The sequence below is a fragment of the Oncorhynchus keta genome, chromosome 10 (assembly GCF_023373465.1).
Source record: "Oncorhynchus keta strain PuntledgeMale-10-30-2019 chromosome 10, Oket_V2, whole genome shotgun sequence".
NCBI lineage: Eukaryota > Metazoa > Chordata > Actinopteri > Salmoniformes > Salmonidae > Oncorhynchus > Oncorhynchus keta.
Genome location: NC_068430.1, coordinates 39,121,303 through 39,142,559, shown reverse-complemented (window position 1 = coordinate 39,142,559; position 21,257 = coordinate 39,121,303). Strand labels below are relative to the sequence as shown.

General features: G+C 43.1%; 1 protein-coding gene across 1 annotated transcript; it reads left to right on the top strand.

Moving 5' to 3' along the window:
* Positions 1-4,240: 4,240 nt before the first annotated feature.
* On the top strand, positions 4,241-10,942 carry LOC118388673 (plasticin). The gene is made up of 9 exons (XM_035778018.2): positions 4,241-4,938; positions 7,377-7,437; positions 8,250-8,345; positions 8,486-8,650; positions 8,777-8,902; positions 9,237-9,457; positions 9,545-9,594; positions 9,769-9,842; positions 9,999-10,942. Exons 1-9 carry the CDS (start codon positions 4,373-4,375, stop codon positions 10,095-10,097), a joined length of 1,458 nt encoding a protein of 485 aa, XP_035633911.1. The 5' UTR covers positions 4,241-4,372; the 3' UTR covers positions 10,098-10,942.
* The last annotated feature ends 10,315 nt before the right edge of the window (positions 10,943-21,257 follow it).

The window sequence follows — 21,257 nt, the reverse complement described above, 5'->3', positions numbered from 1 at the left end:
GTTGGAATGCCTTGGGTGGTTCGAACAAAGGATCCGCTTCGGGAAAGTCGTATTCCTGGTCGTAGTGCTGGTAAGTTGACATCGCTCTGATATCCTATAGTTCTTCCCAGCTGTATGTTATAATACTTAATATTTTCTGGGTTGACAATGTAAGAAATAAGGCTTCCTTAGGACTTAGGACTTTCCTTAGGACTACAAGCGAGGTGACCCTCTCTGTCTGCGCAATGTGTTTCATGCACATTTCACACGGACATTACCTACCTGGTCTGACCTGTGTAGTCGGTGTTGATAGATGGTTAACTGCAGCTTTAGCCAAGTGAACAATTAAGCATGTCATGGTTGCTTTAATTACAAGCTGCTAGACTCACTCATGTCTTTGAAATGGATGCTGCTTGGTATGTCTGCTGGGAGGAAGCACTAATACAGGAAACATGATATCTGTACATCAGAAGGTGATTGGGTCCTAGATTTTACAGTGAGATAAGTTAGCTTTGAGGTGTGTGCGTGCATGTGTGTGTGTGTGAAGGGAGGGGATAGAGACTCAGGTCATGGGGAACCTGATCAGTTGCCATTTGAGAATATTGGTCTTTATCGGGGAAAAAGGAACAGTGAAGAATTGCAGTGTGTAATCTTCCATCAAGGAAAGACAGAAGCAGGGAGAAAGAGAGAGGGAGCGAAAGACAAGGTTCTTTACTATAACGCAGGTTGATTAGATTATGGTGCAAGGTCCATCACACAGGAAATGAATTACCAAGAAAGCCAGACATGGGTAGCAGCTGGCCAAGTGCTGTACTGCTGCACTCATGCAGCCATACATAGAGAGAGAGAGAGAGGCAGAGAGACTTTGATGGATGAAATGTTTTAAAGAGATTGTTGAATAATTGGGAGAAAAAATGTAGTTGTGTCTTTGGATCTCAAAATGAATAGAAGAGGAATGGGAGGGAGCAAATCACAGAGCAGGAGGGAGAAGGAGAGGGGGAGGGAGGGAGAGATATACCTGGAGGTAGGGATGTACTGTAAAGAAAGGGAAAACATCCCCACATCCCCACAGTAGACAAGGTGCATGCTCTGCATTGCTTCAACATTAAAATGGATTGCTAGAATGTCTTTCACTTGCCCACCTATTGTCACGCCCTGACCCTATTGTCACGCCCTGACCTTAGATTCTCAGTTTTTCTATATATTTTGTTTAGGTCAGGGTGTGACTAGGGTGGGTACTCTAGTTGTTGTATGTCTACGCATCAGGTCTCCAGTGCGCATCCACAGTTCAGTACGTCCTGTGCCTCTTCCCTGCACTCGCCTTGAGGTGCGTGTCATCAGCCCAGTGCCACCTGTACCGGTCCCACACATCAGACCTCCAGTGCGCCACCACAGTCCAGAGCTTCCGGCGACGGTTCCCAGTCCAGAGCTTCCGGCGACGGTTCCCAGTCCAGAGCTTCTGGCGACGGTCCCCAGTCCGGGGTCTCCAGCGATGGTCCCCAGTCCGGGGCCTCTAGCGACGAGCTGCAGTCCAGAGCCTCCGGCGACGATCCACGGTCCGGTTCCACAAAAGCGGAGGGATCAGTGTAAGGAGGGGGGGCTGCGTCCAGAACCGGAGCCGCCACCCAGGGTAGATGCCCCCCTATAGGTTCGGTTTTGTGGCCGGGAGTCCGCACCTTTGGGGGGGAGTACTGTCACGCCCTGACCTTAGATTCTCTGGGGTTTTTTTAAATATTTTGGTTATATATATATTTTATATGTCTATGGTTTTTGTCATCTAGGGTTTTTGTATGTCTATGTTGGCCAGCTGTTTATCGTTGTCTCTGATTGGGGATCATATTTAGGTAGCCATTTTCCTCATTGTTAGTTGTGGGATCTTGTCTATGTTTAGTTGCCTGTCAGCACTAGTTTATATAGCTTCACGTTTCGTTTAGTTGTTTGTTGTTTTTGTTCATTCATTAAAAAGAGAATGTGCGCATACCACGCTGCACCTTGGTCCGATCCTTATGACGAACGTGACACCTATGGACTAAAGGAGCCTAACCTTAGTTCTTATAGACCAGGACCTGAGGCAAATTGGCTCTGGCAGTCAAAACAGCCAAATACTCCATCTAAACTTGAATCGACTCTCAATTGCGGTACGGTTCTAGAAACATAAAGCCTTCTATTTTCATACCACATTAAAATAATTTCACAAATGAAAAATACACCCTTACTGTACACTGTTTTAACCGGCTTTACCACAGTTGCACCTGACAGTATTCTTCAGTACACCATTTGTGGCATCCGTGTTCCCTTTACACACAGGTGTTCAGAGACACAAATCGCTAATTAGTACAGGTCTTCCGTGTACATGCACACGAACCCACACAACCCAACATACAGAGCTGGCAACTAATTTGCCTCTGCAGTAGAATGCATTTAGGCTTCCTGGAACTTCACAGTGTACTTTTTTACAAGTTGCTTTGAGGCTATGCACTGCAGTACAATAACACTGAGCAACAACTGAGCAATAGGCACTGTAGTATACCATTTTCAATACAGTAAGAAGTTATTCTTTCACTCGTTATCAACATATTATGCTTCTGTATATTTTGAATATGACTAAATTGTTTGGAATGTCAATTTTGACTTATTTTCTTAGATTCCTTGTCACTAGTGGGGGGGTGGTTTTTGCTAATGACACCTTACTGGACTCCTAGCATTCCTCCTAGTCACTTTCCAAATTCTTTGTTACCAGACCACTCATTCTCTGTCCTGCAGCAGCACACCCTGGACTCATGAGAAACACATGAAGAAGTCTATTGCCTTGGAAACCTGCTGCTTCTCCCTCAGATTCTCAAGGCTTACTCAGTCCAGAGCCTACCCATGTACTGCAAAGTAAGCGTTATGTATTTAATTAATTTTGTTACAATAAAAGTTAGACTGATCAACCAATATAAATTTTTTCTAAAAACCCTTTGTCTCAGTTTGAAAAATACCTGTCACGACTTCCGCCGAAGTTGGTCCCTCTCCTTGTTCGGGCGGCGTTCGGCGGTCGAATTCACCGACCTTCTAGTCATCGCTGATCCACTTTTCATTTTCCATTGGTTTTGTCTTGTCACACCTGGTTCCTATTCCATCAATTACATGTTGTGTATTTAACCCTCTGTTCCCCCCATGTCCTTGTGGGTAATTGTTTTCTTGTAGTGCTTGTGCAACGGTATGCTGGTGTTTACCGGGTTTTGTTTGACCCATTTATTGTATTGTTCTGTTGACGTGGTTTATGGATATTAAACGAAACCGTTGTAAATCAGTTTTCGCTCTCCTGCTCCTGACTTCTCTTCCGCCAGTACGCACCTCACTACAATACCCACAAAAAGATGAAAATACTACATTTACATTGTCATTGTGTCTGAGCTCAGAGGACATGACCAGATCTTGAATATAAGAACAACAAAGTGTTGATCTGAAAGCTGCTGAGCAGGATTCAAACAGAGATCACTCTAAACCAGTCGGTCATGCAGGATTAAATTGCACAGTCATAGCCCTTGCCTGCCAGAATATCAATAAAGTATTCCATTACCGTGGAAATAAAAAGGAAAGAGAGAGAAAGAGGAAATGAATTCAGCTCTGCAATCTTAACCAAATGAGCGTTGTGATATAAAATCCTGATTAATAAAACAAATGTCTGTTTCTGTATTTATTTGCACAAAGTACTTTGTTGAACAACTTTCCAATGTCTTACATAATTGATGCTGATGATGTCACTTATGTACATCTACTGTACCATTACAGATAAATGAAGGATATTAACAGTGAAAGAGAAGACAGACGATAGAGTGACAAGGAGTGGGACAAAGCAAGAGGAGGAGATGATTTGAAGAAATAAAAAGCAGGGAGCAGACACAGCATCCTACAAAGGATATATCAGCTGTCAAGGTGAGGAGGGGGAGGTGGGCTTGGCGATGGGGACATCTTTAGAGATGAAGGCATTAATGTGGGAAACAGTTTGGCCTCCTGCTATGGACAAAAGGGAGGGGCAGATGGAAGAGAGAGAGAGAGAGATAACAAAGGGGGAAGAGGGCCTGCTACTGTGGTCCAGGGAGTGGCCTAAGACTCATGTATGTTGAGGAGTGATGGATAGAGGAAGGAGGCAGGGGCTCTGGAGACTAGGAGGGAGGGAAGTAGGGTGTGGCTGAGGGTGTTTGCAGGGAGGCAGCGGGGGATGGGGGTGAGGCAGATGGGATGTCCAGCTCGTGTATATAAAAGCCACAGCACTCCTCAGTCAGACATCCTGTTGCTTCACTCCCTGCTCCCAGGCACCTTCGGCTCCACCAGACAGAGACAGTAAGGAGAGATAGATAGTTTGAAATAAATAGTTAGCAAAATTACAGGCCACCAAATATCAACCATGAGCCACCCTTCAATGAACCACCCTTCAGGACGCGCCTCCACCTCCTACCGTCGCACATTCGGGGGCCCCAACCCCATCTCGATGTCCTCCTATTCGCCTTCCTACTCCCGCATGCCAATATCCAGCGGGCACTACATGCGCTCTATATCACCTGTGGTGCCCACTCGCTCCTCCAACTACCACCACCAGCAGCGCCAGCGCTCCAGCACCCAGCCACCCCGTCTCACCTACGAAAAGGTGGACTTCCAGCTGGCCGACGCGGTCAACGCCGAGTTCCTGGCCACCCGCAGCAACGAGAAGGTGGAGCTGCAGGACCTCAACGACCGCTTCGCCAGCTTCATCGACAAGGTGCACTACCTGGAGCAGCAGAACAGCGGGTTGCAGCAGGAGCTGAGCCAGTTCAAGGGTCAGCAGCAGGAGGGACAGCCCAACCGGGCCACCGAGCTCTTCCAGGAGGAGCTGAGGGAGCTGAGGCGCCAGCTGGACCACGTGGGAAAGGAGAGGGACCAGTACCAGGTGGAGAGGGACAACCTGGCAGAAGACATGAACCTTATCAAACAGAGGTGGGTGACATGGATGAGAGAGTGGGAGGGAGGGGTGGGGTGTGAAGGATGTTTGGAGAGTGAGGGTTAAGGTAAGGGAGGGTTGTAAGGATGCTTGGGTAGTGCATGGGTGCATGGGTGACGTACTGTAGAAAGATTTTAGGAGCAAGAAGTAGGGGGGCGGTTGTTTGGGAAGTTCATGAGGGATGTAGAGAGATTTTGGGAGGTAGTGGTATTTGAAAAGGGGGGTGTAACGATTGAGAGTGTATTTCAGGAAGTTGGCAGACTAGCAGTTTTTTATACTCTGATGTTAATAGATACATTCTGGGCAGTGAGGGAACAGGGTGTGTGTCTGTGTACAGTCTGTGACTTTCACACCACCACCACCCTCCCATCACCCCCACTAATCTTTAAACAGACCCTTACACCACAATATTTATAGGCTGTATTTTAAACACTGATACAGGACCAGGGGTCTTTGGGCTCCAACCAAAAACTCCATACCAGCAGTGGTAGGCTGGCTGGGGTGTGGCACTTTGGAAGGATGAACACAAAAGCACCGCAGCATACTACCGCACTCTGTGCTTTACTGCAGTGTGTGTGTGTGTGTGTGTGTGTGTGTGTGTGTGTGTGTGTGTGTGTGTGTGTGTGTGTGTGTGTGTGTGTGTGTGTGCGTGCGTGCGTGTGTGTGTGCAAACACGCTAAATGTCATGGCATTGGGCAGGAAGGATCCAACATAAAAAAGATTAAATGCTTCAGCATATCATAACCAAGCAATGAATGGGACACCAAGGAAAATAAGGCACTACAGTATTATAACATTTCTACTTGACCATTTATATAGTATTTACAAACTTTCAATGGACATCTCAGCAACTGTTGAGGCAGATTATTTAATCAAATATGTTTTATTAAATCAAACAAATGCCATTAAACGGAAGATTAAACTTCCTGCATCCATGGAATGTAAATATAGACAATAACACATTTCATTTTAAATTACACTGCAGTTCCATCAGCCCTTTCAAACCGAACCACAAGATTTTTCTTTCAAACTCAAACTTGAGAAGAGCCAGACAACCAGTTATGGGAAACAGTATTTTTCCCCATTTGAGTTACAATTTCTGTAGACACCCACTAACTACATGTAAACGCACAAACACTCCCCATGTCCTTTCCCTGCCCCAGCGAGGGGTAGAAAGAGGATGACAGAAGAGGGAGGGGAATGAGAGAGGGAAGAGGCAGAAGAGGAGGAAGAGGGGGAGGTGTAGGTGGGGAGAAAAATAGCATCTGGAAAAATCAATGTGACTCAATGAGAGTGGCTCCATTAGGGGATGTTCAATGTCCCCCTGTGATGATGGGACGGTGCCTGGGACCCCATTAGGAAAAAAGGACCCCTGTGACATGGCATGAATTAAAGATGAGGTGAGGCAGCAAGCCCCACACATGCAGTAACCCTCCCCCACACACACGCACACGTCAAGCAATCAAGTGACTGACCACAGGGACAGCCAATCCCCAGCGAGCCTGCTGTGATTCCATGTTAGATACAGAGTGGATATGGTGTGAACTGAATGATATCATTGGACTTATGATATCATTTTTTGATGACTCATCACAACAGTGGAAGAGACACTCCGTGTTCTATGACCCTGTCCTATGATGACTAATAAAAAACCAAAAGATTTATCAAACTGTTTTAACCTATTCGAATATCTATTCAACCAGGCTTGATATTTTTACGCTTTAAATCTGCTTATAAAACGTTAAGTATATTTGACATTTAGGAAAGGGAAGGCTTAGTCAGACCAGTCAGTATACTATTAGGCTTACGTAGTATAGACTTTGGTGGCAGAATGCCCAGAGCTGTCAGGCTTAAGACAGGGTGTGTCCAGATGACCTCCAAGAAGTGGTAATTAGCCAAATTTGTTTGATGTAGCAGCTGCTGACCCCATTGGATACGCTCCCAAATCCTTTTACAGGACAGTGAATTACCAAATTGATCCAGAGGCTTTTTGCCAGCTGATGCTTCTTTCTGAGGAGGAGACCTATGACACCCAGCCAGACATACTAGATCTGCATCCCAAATGGCACCCTATTCCCTATAAAGTGCACACCTTTTGACCAGAGCCCTATGTAGGGAATAGCTTACAATTTGGGACAAACCCTCAGATAGCCCCTATGCAATTAGCACTGTGTTCCATCCTGTCCCAAGGCTTCAGCTTCCTTTATCCAGAGCTGGACGAAACCTAGACTATAACCCAAGTATTGTGAACGATATCAAATTAGTTCTAAAGTGCCATAAAGAGTTACATAGGGAATTTCCATTAATTGATGTATTCTAAGATGGAGGTCTGAGGTTCCATAAATAGATAATATGAATCTACAACAGGAATTTCCATAGGCCTATGCATGATTGTAATAAATATTTTCTCCTTGTATGTATTTTCTTCTTACAGACTGGATGAGGAGAATCAGAAGAGATCTGAGGCTGAGAGCAACCTGCTTGTCTTCCGCAAGGTTAACATACCCTAGACTCAAACCATCACAATGTACACCAAATCAATATATTGGGCAGCGATTCAATAGTTGACGGTAAAAGTCTGATTGAAATTCTCAGCCTGGATAATCACATTTGGCTCGCCGGTTGTGATGTCAGAGCCCAACCCAAAGCGTCCCTTACCTCATAGCCCTGCATAACAGTGACATCTTCTGTTTGGCTGAGATAGAGCTGATTATTATGATTACATTACAACTCTGAGAATCGTGCAATCATGGGTTTTCACTACAGATGTAGGATCTTAATTTGAGCCAACTTGCTACAGCAGAAAAATAATCCTGCGGAAACAGGAAATATGAATTATTATGTGAATTCTAATTAATGGATATTTTTGTAGGGGTCCATGCATTTTTCAAGTCTAAAATTTCAAAGTGGAAATTGCAAACTTCAGAAGCCTTTTAAATCTAAAATACACTACAAGTTTTAAATGTCCTGCTTTGCAGGCAAGTTCCCCTGCAACAGGGTGGTCAAATTAAGATCCTACATCTGTAGGAACCAAATGGAAACAAACAGACCGAAATGGCGAGGGACTAATCTGAACTACTCTAAAAAGAAAAGCTTGTTTTTTTTTAAATGTACGGTTTTAACAGTGTGCACTAATGAATACAAACTAAGATACGTATGACAAAACACAATATTGATGGCATTGCATTGTTGATATAATACTGCATCCCACTCACTGTTAGAGTTATCTGATCAAGACAAAAATATTTGTTTAACCTGTTTGGGGGTCGATGAAATACTTACTAATAACAGTTTGATCTGGAACCAGGATGTGGATGATGCCACTCTGTCTCGCCTGGAGCTGGAGAGGAAGATCGAGTCTCTGATGGATGAGATTGAGTTCCTCAAGAAGCTACATGATGAGGTAGATGCAGCTGCTGAAATGGTCGACCACAAATCATGGTCTTCATGATGATCCATGCATAATCATACCTTTTTGGATTCAACCTGCTATTTAGAGGCCTTTTTTTCCAATTGACCCCTCACTTGCTCTTGTCTTCTCAGGAGATCGAGGAGGTGCAGGTGAGTTTCCAGACACAGCAAATGAAGATGGAGGTGGACCAGACTGCCAGGCCTGACCTGACCGCTGCCCTCAAGGACATCAGGGCCCAGTACGAGAACATCGCCTCCAAGAACATGTATGAGTCTGAGGAGTGGTACAAGTCCAAGGTGAGGGGAGAACAATGGACACACACACACGACCTAATCACACACACACACGCGCACACACACACACATGCACACACAGAGAGTAACACCTGTTCTTATTTGTGTGTTTGTTCTATGCTCCTGCAGTTTGCTGACCTGACAGACTCTGCCAAGCGTAACACTGATGCTATGAGGCAGTCCAAGCAAGAGCAAAACGAGCACAGGAGGCAGATGCAGTCCCTCAGCTGTGAGATTGATGCACTGAAGAGCACGGTGAGGCCTCACAGAACTTGCCTATTTGTCTGTAATCAACCCCAATTTACACTGGCTGAGTGGGCAACAACGGTACAATGATCTCAGTCTTAACCCAAAATGACTGCCAGCCATGAATCACCCAAGTGTGTCAGGCATGTAAGTAGAGGATGATGCGAGTGAGCAAAATCCCTTATAATTTCATCCCCCAATAATCTCCCCCAATCTTCCCCTAGTGATGGAATACAGTGTTTTATAAGCCCATATGGGCTGGGCATCCTGAAGATGCAAGATACTCTATTAATAAAATCCCCCATTTCCTCCTGCCCTCACTGTATGTATGTGTATTTTTCAGAACGAGGCTCTGCTGAGGCAGATGCGTGAGATGGAGGACCAGTTTGGCGTGGAGGCCAATAACTACCAGGACAACGTGGTCCGCCACGAGGACGAGATCCACCACCTGAAGGACGAGATGGCCCGACACCTGAGGGAGTACCAGGACCTGCTCAACGTCAAGATGGCCCTGGACATAGAAATCGCCACTTACCGCAAGCTGCTGGAGGGAGAGGAGAGCAGGTGAGGAGGATAAGGGTTAGGACCTCCTTACTCGCATCTGATTATGAACACATTCCTGAGCTAACCTATTGCTTCATTTCTCTTTAGGATTACTGTTCCCATGCATCCCTCCCAGTATGGCCGTAGTGGTGATAGGGGTGAGTTCCATCACATTACCAATAATACTAGTCTTTATCTCTCAATGTATTTCCCTCTCCATGCAAATACCTATATACTTGCCAGTATTATCTTTATATTTAACATATCCATAATCTATTAGATGTATATAAATGATCATGCACAGTATCTAAAACGGGCTTATCCCCTCATAGGCTATGACCATACCCCAGACACCCCTAGCAGGAAGCCTGTGGTGATTAAGACAGTGGAGACTCGTGATGGAGAGGTAAACATTCCAAATATTTCCTGGTATCAAGAAAATGTGTTCCATACTTTCTATCTCCACGTTGATATTCATTATACAGTGTAGTTTCACGAGAAAGCATTTGCAGGAAGTGGTGGAATTTGACTGAGGTTTGTTTCTCTTCTTCTCTTCCTCCAGGTGGTGAAGGAATCAAAGAAGGAGAATGAGAGGAGTGAGAGGGATGGCAAACATGATACTAATGTCGGGGATCATGGCAGGGATGACCACGATGACTAGAATAGTTAGGTACCAATCACCTGTTCCAGATTCAGATGTAGCAATACAACACAAAAGAACAACAAAAAAAATAGTTAAAAGCTACATACTCCATAATTGCTGTTCACATTTCACCCTTTAAGATCACATTTTTCTGTAGAGCAGAGAGCCTGTAGTATATATTTGTGCAATGTTAAAAGTTGACGAAATCTCATTTAGATAGCAAACTTAGTCACAGGATGTGATCGTGGTGCTAGTTTCAATAAACGATCATTCCTCATTGAAGATAAAATACAAAACAAAGACAGCCATACATGAGCATACCCAGACACGATAGTCCTATTTTTCCACGATAGGCAAATTGAACCTTTTTATCGATACACCACTTGAGGCCTTGATTTACAGTTAAATTATATACTTTTTTTTGTAGCTGAACTTATCATTCAATAAAATGGGTAAATGGAAAGTGGCAAAAACAAAGCAAAAGTTTTTTTTGTGATCCCTCCACAAAAAAAAAAACATCTCCGACATGGTACTTTCTCCAGTCGAAGGACATGATTTGATTTAGCTTTGAGAGACAGTGGACAACAATCAATACAATTTAAAAAGGAGAGGGTCTTTGTATAGTGTCATGGAACTCTTGATGTAAAATATTCTGCCAGAGAGGGACCACCAATGGGATTGATTATAGACACATACAGAACAATCAAAGGCCACAGTAGCAGCACCACACACTCTGCTCACATTCCACTCACCTCAAAATAGAAGGGAAATGTGCTATGCGATTATATGAGAATGTGTGTTTCTGACAGAAATAGAGAATAAAAAAGAGAAAGAAAATGCTAATAAAATAATCTGGGACAGAGCTATGGAGTTTATCTTTATTCATTTGTATTGTATACTCTCATACTACTACAAAATCCTGTATAAAATGGAGATAAGGTTGACAATTGCAATGAATGTGTATTTGCATAAGTGAAACATGTCAATCAACAACTATTATACAGCAGAAATTAGTTCATTTGATTTATTACGCAGTATTACTTCATAATAACTAAGAAATCTGATTTCCAGTGCTCTTTTGTGTGAAGTGTACTATTTTAAAATAGAAAATATAGATCAGTTACTAGTTAATCAACATGGAGACTGGCACCTTGTGGGACAAAATGCAGCCAAGCAACTTCCGGTGAGTAATGCAGAGGCTGGTCATTGGTCCCAATGGAAATCTCTTAATGTACTTATCTTTTAAACAGGGCAACTGAGACCAAAATACAACTAGAGACTGAAATAGTCACTGTTCCATTCATTACATACTCTAAACAGGTGCACCTGGTTGTTGTCACTTTTAAGGCTTGACATATGTAATCTGATATCATGTTTATGCACATTATTTGAAAAATCTAATCTCACACGTTGACAATATACATTATTTTCTGCAAAACAAGAACATGCTGTATTATACCTTAGCAGCCACTGATGACACTAAAGTGCATGACCTACCGTTTAACAGCAGTGAAGGCTACGATTCACGAGCGCTGCATCGGCGGTGGTCACGCTGAACTTGAATGTGATTATTGGAAGAAACCAACAGCTGTGCAGTACAGTATTATGTAGACCTATTTTACACAAAAAAAATCTTACTGTCCATATGATTTTACAGGAAGAAAATGTTTAGCTGGGACAAGTGGTGATCACAACATTTCAATTAGGCTACACCTGTTTTTTGACAGGTATGTTGATGATAATGATAATGTAGGCTATTGATAATCCGGCATATGGCCAGTTATTGCTCGATATGTAGAAACTGGCCACATTAGGGCTACTCCCCTATGGCCAGCTACAGTGACTAACTTGTTTGCTGCTTTTCATAAACTAAGAGAGATTTAAAAATATATATATATAGACTTGGCCATGAATAAAACAGCATTAAAAATGTTATTTAAGATGAAGGGGTTTATTGGTTCTGTTTTTGCTATGAAAGAATGTAGGGTATTCACCCATAAAATTATTAATTCATTCAAGGTTTATACAATAGAACATTCCGACAGAAAAACAACAGTCCAAACCCCATGTCTCTACCATATATGGTTCAAAGGTTACCAACAATATACTCTGAGAATTTAGCATGTTTAGAGTGAATGGAATATTTTTAACGCATAGCAGGACAGGAAAATGGTCCAATTCACACACTTATCAAAAGAACATCCCTGGTCATCCTTACTGGCTCTGATCTGGCGGACTCACTAACTAAACATAAAGCTTTGTTTGTAAATTATGTTGGAGTGTGCCCCTGGCTATCCGTAAATAAAAAAACAACTAAAAATAGTGCCAAATAATTTCATATATAAGGAATTGCTACTTAAGTATATTTTTAGCAATTACATATACTTTTGATACTTAAGTATAGTTAAAACCAAATACTTTTAGACTTTTACTCAAGCAGTATTTTACTGGGTGACATACTTTTACTGGAGTAATTTTTTATTACGGTATCTTTACTTTTACTCAAGTATTACTCAAGTCGAAATTTGACATTTTTGGTTCCAACTGCCGTGTCTTCGTGAGATGCAGAGTAGGTGAACGGATGATCTCCCACCGTTAAGCACGGAGGAGGAGGTGTGATGGTGTGGGGTGCTTTGCTCTGACACTGTCAGTGATTTATTTCGAGTTCAAGGCACACTTAACCAGCATGGCTACCACAGCATTCTGCAGCGATCCGCCTTAGTGGGACTATCATTTGTTTTTCAACAGGACAATGAACCAATACACCTCCGTGTAAGGGCTATTTGACTAAGGAGAGTGATGGAGTGCTGCATCACATGACCGGGCCTCCACAATTACCCGAACCTCAACCCAATTGAGATGGTTTGGGATGAGTTGGATCACACAGTGAAGGAAAAGCAGCCAACAAGTGCTCAGCATATGTGGGAACTCCTTAAAAACGGTTGGAAAATAATTCATGCCAAGAGTGTGCAAATCTGTCATCAAGGCAAAGGGTGGCTACTTTGAAGAATGTAAAATATAAAATATATTTTGGTTTGTTTAACACTTTTTTTGGTTACTACATGATTCCATATGTGATATTTTATCATTTTGATGTCTTCACAATTATTATACATTGTGGAAAATAGTCAAATAAAGAAAAACCCTTGAATGAGTAGGTGTGTCCAAGCATTTGACTGGTACTGTATATTTTTGTTGTTGCCTGTTTTGCATGTTATTTTGGCATTCATTCATGTCACATACCAGTTTGCACCCAATATTTAAAAAAATGGCTTACTAATGCCGCATACAAACATAGTCTCTTTCTTGAGTAAGGCAGCTCCAAAATGCAGGTGTTTCAGCTCTGTGCTTTCTGTGGTTAGAGGGGCAGCCAGTGGAATATACCGAGCGTAGGCGTTGGTAATCATCTTTAGTTGCGCCGTGATTGGTTCAGTGTTCTGTCACTCATGGGGACACTAGATCACTGCAGAATCTACAGTGAGAGCTAGACAGTTCACGTCCCCTTGGGTACTGCCATAGATTTACATTAGAAGTGTCCATCCAAGAAGGCTCAACGTCATTGGCCACAGATAAAATGACGTCAAATCACATTATATCTAACGTAGCTTTGATTGGACTGATCATGTAACTTTCAAAATCTTAGCTAGCAAGCTAGACAAGCAGTCATCGTCATGAACCACGTCAACAATCTACTGGCAAATCCTTTTCAAGCCTTGTCATATGAAAATAAATTATAGATAAAAGGTATCGGTGCTCATCGGCCATTGGACATAAACATTACACAACAAGTCAAAAATCGCATATTCAACAATGAGTGGTTTGGAAGTAATCAGTGGCTAACTGCAAGCGTTGCAAAGTAATCACTATTTTGCTTCGCCTGCCTGCTATTTGGTGGAGAGGGTGTGGTCCAAGTCTGGGTTTAAGGATATAAAGCATCAGTCTGAAATGGCCTCTTTTCCAAGCTCAAAAGGATACAGTTGATTCGGAAAGTATTCAGCCCACTTGACTTTTTCCACATTTTGTTACGTTGCAGCCTTATTCTAAAATCCTCATCAATCTACACAGAATACCCCATGATGACAAAGCAAAAACAGGTTTTCAGAATTTTTGCAAATGTATTAAAAATTAAAAACAGAAATACCTTATTTACATAAGTATTCAGATCACATGCTATGAGACTCGAAATTGAGCTCAGATATATCCTGATTCCATTGATCATCGTTGAGATGTTTCTACAACTTTATCCAATTGTGGTAAGTTCAATTGATTGGACATGATTTGGAAAGGCACATACCTGTCTATATAGGGTCCCACAGTTGACAGCGCATGTCAGAGCAAAAACCAAGCCATGATGCCAAAGGAATTGTCCGTAGAGCTCCGTGACAGGATTGTGTCGAGGTCCCCAAGAACACAGTGGCCTCCATCATTCTTAAATGGAAGAAGATTGAAACGACCAAGACTCTTGCTAGAGCTGGCCGCCTGGCCAAACTGAGCAATCGGTGAAGAAGGACCTTGGTCAGGGAGGTGACCAAGAACCAAATGGTCACTCTGACAGAGCTCCAGCGTTCCTCTGTGTGGAGATGGGGGAACCTTCCATAAGGACAACCATCTCTGCAGAATTCCACCAATCAGTTCTTCATGGTAGAGTGGCTAGACAGAAGACACTTCTCAGTAAAAGGCACATGACAGCCCGCTTGGAGTTTGCCAAAAGGCACCTAAAGGACTCTCAGACCATGAGAAACAAGATTATCTGGTCTGATGAAACCAAGATTGAACTATTTGGCCAGAATGCCAAGCGTTACGTCTGGAGGAAACCTGGCACCATTCCTACGGTGAAGCATGGTGGTGGCAACATCATGTTGTGGGGATGTTTTTCAGCGACAGGGACTGGGAGACTAGTCAGGATCAAGGGAAAGATGAACGGCGCAAAATACAGAGAGATCCTTGATGAAAACCTGCTCCAGAGTGCTCAGGACCTCAGACTGGGGCGAAGGTTCACCTTCCAACAGGACAACGTCCCTAAGCACACAGCCAAGACAATGCAGGAGTGGTTTCGGAACAAGTCTCTGAATGTCCATGAGTGGCCCAGCCAGAGCCCGGACTTGAACTCGATCAAACATCTCTGGAGAGACCTGCAAATAGTTGTGCAGCGATGCTCCTGATCCAACCTGACAGAGCTTGAGTGGATCTGCAGAGAAGAATGGGAGAAACTCCCCAAATACAGTTGTGCCAAGCTTGTAGCGTTATAGCCAAGAAGACTTGAGGCTGTAATTGCTGCCAAAGAGGCTTCAACAAAGTACTGAGAAAAGGGTCTGAAGTCTTATGAAAATGTTATATTTCAGTTTATTTATTTTTATACATTTGCAAACATTTCAACAAACCTGTTTTTGCTTTGTCATTATGGGGTATGGTGTGTAGATTGATGAGGGGAAATAACAATTTAATCCATTTTAGAATAAGGCTGTAACGTAATAAAATGTGGAAAAAGTCAAGGGGTCTGAATACTTTCCGAATGCACTGTAAACATTGACTCGCAACTGCATGGGCATGAAAAGTTTGAATCCATTGGCCATGCTGTAAATAAAATAAAATGTTATTTGTCACATGCACCGAATACAACACGTGTAGTAGACCTTACAGTGAAATGCTTACTTACAAGCCCTTAACCAACAATGCAGTTTTAAGAAAATACCTTAAAAAAGTAAGAGATAAAGGTAACAAATAATTAAAGAGCAGCAGTAACAGCTTCTACCCCAAGCCATAAGACTCCTGAACATCTAGTCAAATGGCTACCCAGACTATTTGCATTGCCCCCTCCCCTCTTCTCCACCGCTGCTACTCTCTGTTGTTATCATCTATGCATAGTCACCTTACTAACTCTACCTACATGTACATATTACCTCAACTAACCGGTGAGCCCGCACATTGACTTTGTACTGGTACCCCCCTGTATATAGTCTCGCTATTGTTATTTTACTGCTGCTCTTTAATTACTTGTTACTTTTATTTCTTATTCTTTACTCATATTTTTTAAAAACTGCATTGTTGGTTAAGGGCTCGTAAGTAAGCATTTCACTCTTTTATTCGGCGCATGTGACTAACAACATTTGATTTGATTTGATATATTGTGCACTAGTTGTTGTTTACAAATATACATAGGCCGTCACCCTGTGTCTTACCAGAGGCTGCTTTCTACATTTACATTTACATTTGCATTTAACCCTTATCCAGAGCTGTATGTTATTATGTTGTGCATTCAGCCCTTATGACATCCAGTGGAACAGCCACTTACAATAGTGCCATCTAAATCAACTGGAAACTTATCCTATCCTAGGTATTCTTAAAGACTGGGGTTTCAGGTGTTCAAGACAACTGGTCCTGAACGTGAGTGAGTTTGTTCCACCATTGGGGGCCAGGAAAATACATTTTGACTGGGCTGATCAAACTTCCTCAGTGGTAAGGCAAGGCCAGGGTGGATGAACGCAGTGCCCTTGTTTGGGTGTAGGGCCTGATCAGAGCCTGGAGGTACCACTGAGGTGCCGTTCCCCTCACAGCTCCGTAGGCAGATGTCTTGAAAGCAGCTTCAACTGGATGCCAAAATGTTCCCACAAGAAGGGACACGCGGGCTGCCTTCCTGAGTTGTAGGGGTTTAATGGCACAGCAGCCCAGCCAACACTGCAGTCCAAAAAATGTATGCCTGGTTTGCTGCTGCATAAATGAGCTAATTTGCGGATTTTCTTGAACCAGGAGGATACTATACTGTATGATGTTGGGTCTGTAACTAGGGTGTTGTCCAGTGACAGTCAAGGTTCTTAGCGCTCTGGGGATTGACACAATGGAGTTTTCAACAAAAGTTCAGTAATAGACCCATGTAATTCCAGTTCATATTGAGGTGGTTGTCATCAACACTGATATGTCTGCCAGACATGCATTGTTTATTGATGTTGTTAGTGGCCACCTGGTCATCAGAAGGGGGAAAGGAAAATAGTTTAGTTTGTCGTCTGCAAGATTGACCATGTGAGGTTATGACAGAGCCAAGTGAGTGTATAGCGAGAATAGGAGAGGGAGTACAGATCTGGGGACACCAGTGGTGAAGCGCGTGGTGAGGAGACAGAAAATGCATATTGTAAAACATTAAAAGTTAGCGACCTTTTAGATAAAACAAGCGTACTAAATGCCCATCGGAGAGGGTCACCAAATAACTGATAGTTCACAGCATCGAAGGGTAGGTCACCATGGATGAGAGCAGAGGAGAGAGAGTTAGGCAGTGCGGAGCGCCTCCGTGATACAGAGAAGAGCAGTCTCAGTTGAATGACTAGTCTTGAAACCTGACTGATTTGGATCAAGAACAGGTCCTAGGAGATAGCGGGAGTCCATAGCTGGCCAAGGCCCGTCGTTCAAGAGTTTTGGAGAGGGTAGGGATACTGGTCAGTTGTAAATAATAATTTGTTTTTACAGAAGGGGTGCCTCGCTCTCTTAAATAAAGGATAAATTAAAAATTAAAATGAGCGAGGTGAGGAGGATGTCCTCCAGCCTATCAAAGCTCTTGCAGCATGAGCTGACATGTAGTCCAACCCAATCTGGAGGGAGGGGAGAAAATAATCTAGGGTACTGAAAGCACAAGCTAGCAGCGTTTTGCTTAGCACTACAGTGTATAAAATGTGATGAGTAGTCATCTCAAAGAGAAAGAGGGGGAGGAGGATTCAGGAGGGAGGAGAAGGTGGCAAAGAGTTTTGAACAGATGTTTTGAACAAATTAGAAAGTTACTTTAGCAGCAAAAGAAGGAAAAGGAAGAAAGAAATAGAGCTAGGAGAGTTTTGTTTTCCAGTTTCACTTTCTTAGCTAGCAATGATACAGCCAGGAGCGGAAGGGAAACACCCTGATAGGGGACAAACAGAAGGATGCAGAAAGTTATCTAGCTGGGTTGAGGAGGCAGAACAGGACTCTTCCAAGTCAAGGAAAGATTTTAGGTTGGACTACTTTATTGTCACGGGGCCCAGAGAACCAGGTTACTGAGTGTACACTACCTTTACTGTATGATTGTAGCAGTGACTTTTATTTAGCTAATATGGTGACAATGATGGAGGCTGAGGTTGTGGAAGAACAGCATCTAGTAAAGATGAGGTCGAGCGTATTGCCTGCCTTGTGAGTAGGGGGGAAGGTGAGAGGGTGAGGTCAAAAGAGGAGAGGATGGAAAGAAGGAGGCAGAGAGGAATGAGTGTAGTTGGGGATTGAAGTCCACAAACGAAGGGAACAGAAAGAATACAAATTGATGAACTGTCCGAGGGGACCTGAGGGTGATAAATGATAAGGATTTACTTGAAAGGGCTGGTAGGAGTAGCAGTGTTATCTGCGGATAGAGTGCATAACCCGCCAGCTGTATGTTATTATGTTTTGTTAAACTTGGACACGTGTCCAGCATGACTTCTGCCACCTTAAAACAACTGGAAACTTGGATGGGAAATCCAGACTTCAGTTCAAGACAACTGGGAACGAGCTCCGACTGGGAAAATACATTTTGAACGGTCATCAAATGAATTACAAACAGGGACTCGGCCTCTTTCTAGAGCTCCGACCTCTATTCTGACCTTGAGTTCCCAGATGTCTTGAAAGCACCACTCCCACAAACGGACGACCTTGTTTCTTTCGAGACCTTGACCAGGTACAGACTGTGAAGTAACAATGTTTATTGTAACATGGGCAGGCAATGACAGTCTCTTCTCACCTTTCAAGGCAGGCAGGGTTCGATAATCCAGAGGAGAGGCCAAGGTTCCCAGCAGGCAAGGTCAGGTAATGCAGAGGCATTGCAAAGGCATGCGGGTACAGGGTCAGGACAGGCACGGGTCAAAACCAGGCGCCCGAGGAAAACCACAACTGGGAGGGGTACATCCTCCGAAACAAATGCATATGGTACATTAAAAAGTTATTATTTTTAGATAAAACTATACTAAATATAATCACGTCACCAAATAACTGATTAGCATCAACAGCACTCTGTAGGGTAACACCATGGTATAGGTGGAGACAATCTTGGACTGGGTACATTGACATCAACGTGACAAAGGCTCCATAGACTTTCACAGTAATTGTAGCACACCTGGCCCAGCGTCGTGATGGGCGTCATTGTAAAAAATTAGTTCTTTACTGACTTGGTTAAATAAAGGTTAAATTAAAAATTAAAATAAACTTCCGGAGGATGTCCTCCAACCTATCAAAGCTCTTACATTGAGCTGACATGTAGAACCCAATCTAGGGATAAGAGAAATAATCTAGTACTGAAAGCACAAGCTACAGCTAGCTAGCACTACAGTGTATAAAATGTGATGAGTAGTTGACTCAAAGAGAAAGACAATATTTGAACAGTTTTGAACAAATTGTTTCTTCCAAAATGAAGTCGAATGAAAGAAATAGAGCTGAGTAATTGTTTTACAGTTTCACTTACTTAGCTAGCAAATACAGCTAGTAGCCTACTGAAACACCCTGCTCAAACAGAGGGATGCTATGTTATCTAGCTGGCTATGACTTGCCAACACAACTCTTCCAAGTTTTGTCAAGTGTTGTACTGGTCTTTATTGTCACGGGGCCCACCGGTGTAACCACTTACTGAGTGTACACTACCTTTACTGCATGATTGTAGCAGTGACTTTTATTTAGCTAATATGGTGACAATGATGTAGGCTGTGTGTGGAAAGTTTTTTTTGCCTGTTCGCATGCATCTGATGTGTTGTGCATTGAAGTCCACAAACGAAGGGAACAGAAAGAATACAATGTGGCTGTTATGAGAGTGAACGGTATTTACTCAATCAGGGGTGTATTCATTCCACCTATTCTGTTAATACATTTCTTAAACGGAACAAAACAGGGATAAACAGACCTTTATGTGTCCAATAGAAACTCCTCGTTTTGCAACTGTTGGACTAATGATTACACCCTATATCAGCTAGATGCAGGCAAGAGTGTGCAAGGCGGTATTGAATATCACGGTCTGTCACCTCAAATGTGTCTCTCGACCTGTGTGTGCACCTAAGTTCATCAGGTAAGGACAGACTGTGAAGTAACAATGTTTATTGTAACATGGGCAGGCAAATGACAGGTCAAGGCAGCAGGGTTCAGATAAAAATTGAGAGGCCAAACAGGACAGCAGGCAAGGTCAGGTTTGGTAATGCAGAGGTGGAGCAAAGGTGCAGGCGGGTACAGGGTCAGGACAGGCACGGGTCAAAAACCAGGCGCCCAGGAAAAACCACAACTGGGGGGCACAGAAACAAACTTGAACTGGTACAGACAGACAGACAGAAAACACAGGTATAAATACCCAAAGGTTAAGGGGGAAGATGGGCCACACCTGGAGGGGTGGAGACAAGCACATGGACAGGTGAAACAGATCAGGGCGTGACAAAGTTGTGGTTTCATAGGCTAGGTTGTAGCAACCTCATGATGGGTTTGGAAAATTTGAGGATCATGTAGAGCCTAAACCTATCGCTGTTACATTGAACTGGGTAAATTGAATATGAATGAGAGTCCTCCAATATTCTGTAATAGAATTAAGGCCATGCTCAAAATCGTCCTCTCATCTTAAACGGCACTGACGGCCACTGAGATCGACATGCTAAAATCGCCACTGAGTTTGAGTATCCCATTTACGTTTACTATGTTATGTCTAGTCTATGAGAAGAGGCTGAATCTTCGTATTCTGATAGCAGAAGTTGCATGTAAGTGTCAAGTGTGGACAGCCTGAGTAGGCAGTAGTTATACAATGTAGCAGCTACCAGGTTTTGATCATTGTGTGTGTTGGTCCCTTTAAGTACTAACCAATACTGTGAACATCCGTCTAGACAGTTCTGATGAAATAGGAATCCAGTTTTTCGTGAATGCGAAATGGGACAGGAAGTCATTGTTTGTTCTTAGGAGAACGGTTTTGAGAGGGTCTTTGCTCACCGGAAATGGAGTCCCACAGAAAGCAAGAACAAGATGGTTGTCAGGAGAAGTGTTGTACTATCATGAGACGTATACTTGGGAAATGGAGGAGGAATGGAAGGAAAAAAGAGAGGGAGGGAGGGAAGAAGAGGGTGAACTTGAGTCAGATAAAAATTGTGGGAAAAAGTGAGATGGTTTGTTAAAGAAGAATGTTAGAAAGTGTAGGCAGAGTGAGCTGAAGACAGGAGGAGAAATGGACATGAA

Excerpts from the sequence above, each read along its gene's own strand:
- LOC118388673 (XM_035778018.2), top strand. The coding sequence starts at position 4,373 with ATGAGCCACCCTTCAATGAACCACCCTTCAGGACGCGCCTCCACCTCC. Across the intron at positions 4,939-7,376 it reads ATGAACCTTATCAAACAGAG|ACTGGATGAGGAGAATCAGA; the intron begins GTGGGTGACATG and ends TTCTTCTTACAG. Across the intron at positions 9,458-9,544 it reads CTGGAGGGAGAGGAGAGCAG|GATTACTGTTCCCATGCATC; the intron begins GTGAGGAGGATA and ends ATTTCTCTTTAG.